This window comes from Tribolium madens, unplaced genomic scaffold (assembly GCF_015345945.1).
Source record: "Tribolium madens isolate multiple individuals breed KSU strain unplaced genomic scaffold, Tmad_KSU_1.1 Scaffold_96;HRSCAF=242;Tcas5.2_LG5, whole genome shotgun sequence".
NCBI classification, from domain to species: domain Eukaryota; kingdom Metazoa; phylum Arthropoda; class Insecta; order Coleoptera; family Tenebrionidae; genus Tribolium; species Tribolium madens.
In genome coordinates, this window is record NW_025401068.1 from 9,169,521 (window position 1) to 9,170,520 (window position 1,000).

Genomic DNA, 1,000 nt, shown 5'->3' on the forward strand with positions numbered 1-1,000 from the left:
TTACAGAGACGGGAAATAAACAGGAAGAGAATTTCCAGCCAAATCGTGATAAGCGTAAATTGATGCAGCCCGGAGCAAAGCTCGCTGGTGGACACCACCAGCCAAAGACGTATAAGGTGGCAAAGTCTGAAAATTCACTTTTTCGATTTCTTGGAGCCTCCCTGTATAATCGCATGTGGAATAAGGCAAACGCATAATGGGTTCAGGTGGCAAACCAACAGGTGCTTGATAATTCGACTCAAAATCATTTCCTATGTTTCTAAAACAGACATTTATTTTCTGGTCCCCCATACCAGGACTGGAAAGTGCCTCATATTCTAAAATTACAATACCTAAAATTTATATTTAATCAAATGATGCATTATTCTTACCATTTGAAATGTTTTGTGTGTAAAAAGCTTTACTGAAAGCTTTTTGCAAAGGATCGACAGCCGGAAAAGTTTGTGCAAAAAATCTGCTATCTTTTGGTTCTAATTTAGGTTTGCGTCTTGGTCTGTATTTGTAATCAGGATGGTCGATCATGTGTTGATTTCTGAGTCTTTTGGCTTCATCTATAAATGGTCGTTTTTCAGCTTCAGGTAAAACTTTCCATTCTGCACCCAGAAGTTTGGAAATTTCTGAGTTGTGAAGACGTGGATAATCGTTTGAGATATGTTTACGTCTTATTCTAGACCAGACCATGAAAGCATTCATGGGTCTTTTGATATGAACACTGTTTTCACTATTGGACATTCCAGTAATGTGTTTGTCGCCAAACTAACTTACTAAAAGGATGCAGGGCGCGTTTAACGCTGTGTAAACATTGATTTAAATCTCTTTGTTTGATTGACAATAAAAGAAGCATTGTCACGTCACTTAAAAAATAGGATGGTTTTGTTGATGTATATATGAATTGGAATTTTTTACGGTAACATTGCTCGTATTGTGTGTAATTATTTATTTATTTTTGCGTTATTGTATATTGTATAATTGAAGTAATTTTCGCGCTTTAGTGCTAGTA

General features: G+C 36.2%; 1 protein-coding gene across 1 annotated transcript; it reads right to left on the minus strand.

Annotated features, from left to right (window-relative positions):
- LOC123012854 (sex-determining region Y protein-like) lies at nucleotides 1-732 on the minus strand. Its single transcript, XM_044411032.1, has 2 exons — nucleotides 372-732; nucleotides 1-317 (listed from the first exon to the last, which is right to left on the minus strand). Exons 1-2 carry the CDS (start codon nucleotides 730-732, stop codon nucleotides 1-3), a joined length of 678 nt encoding a protein of 225 aa, XP_044266967.1.
- Between the last annotated feature and the right edge of the window lie 268 nt (nucleotides 733-1,000).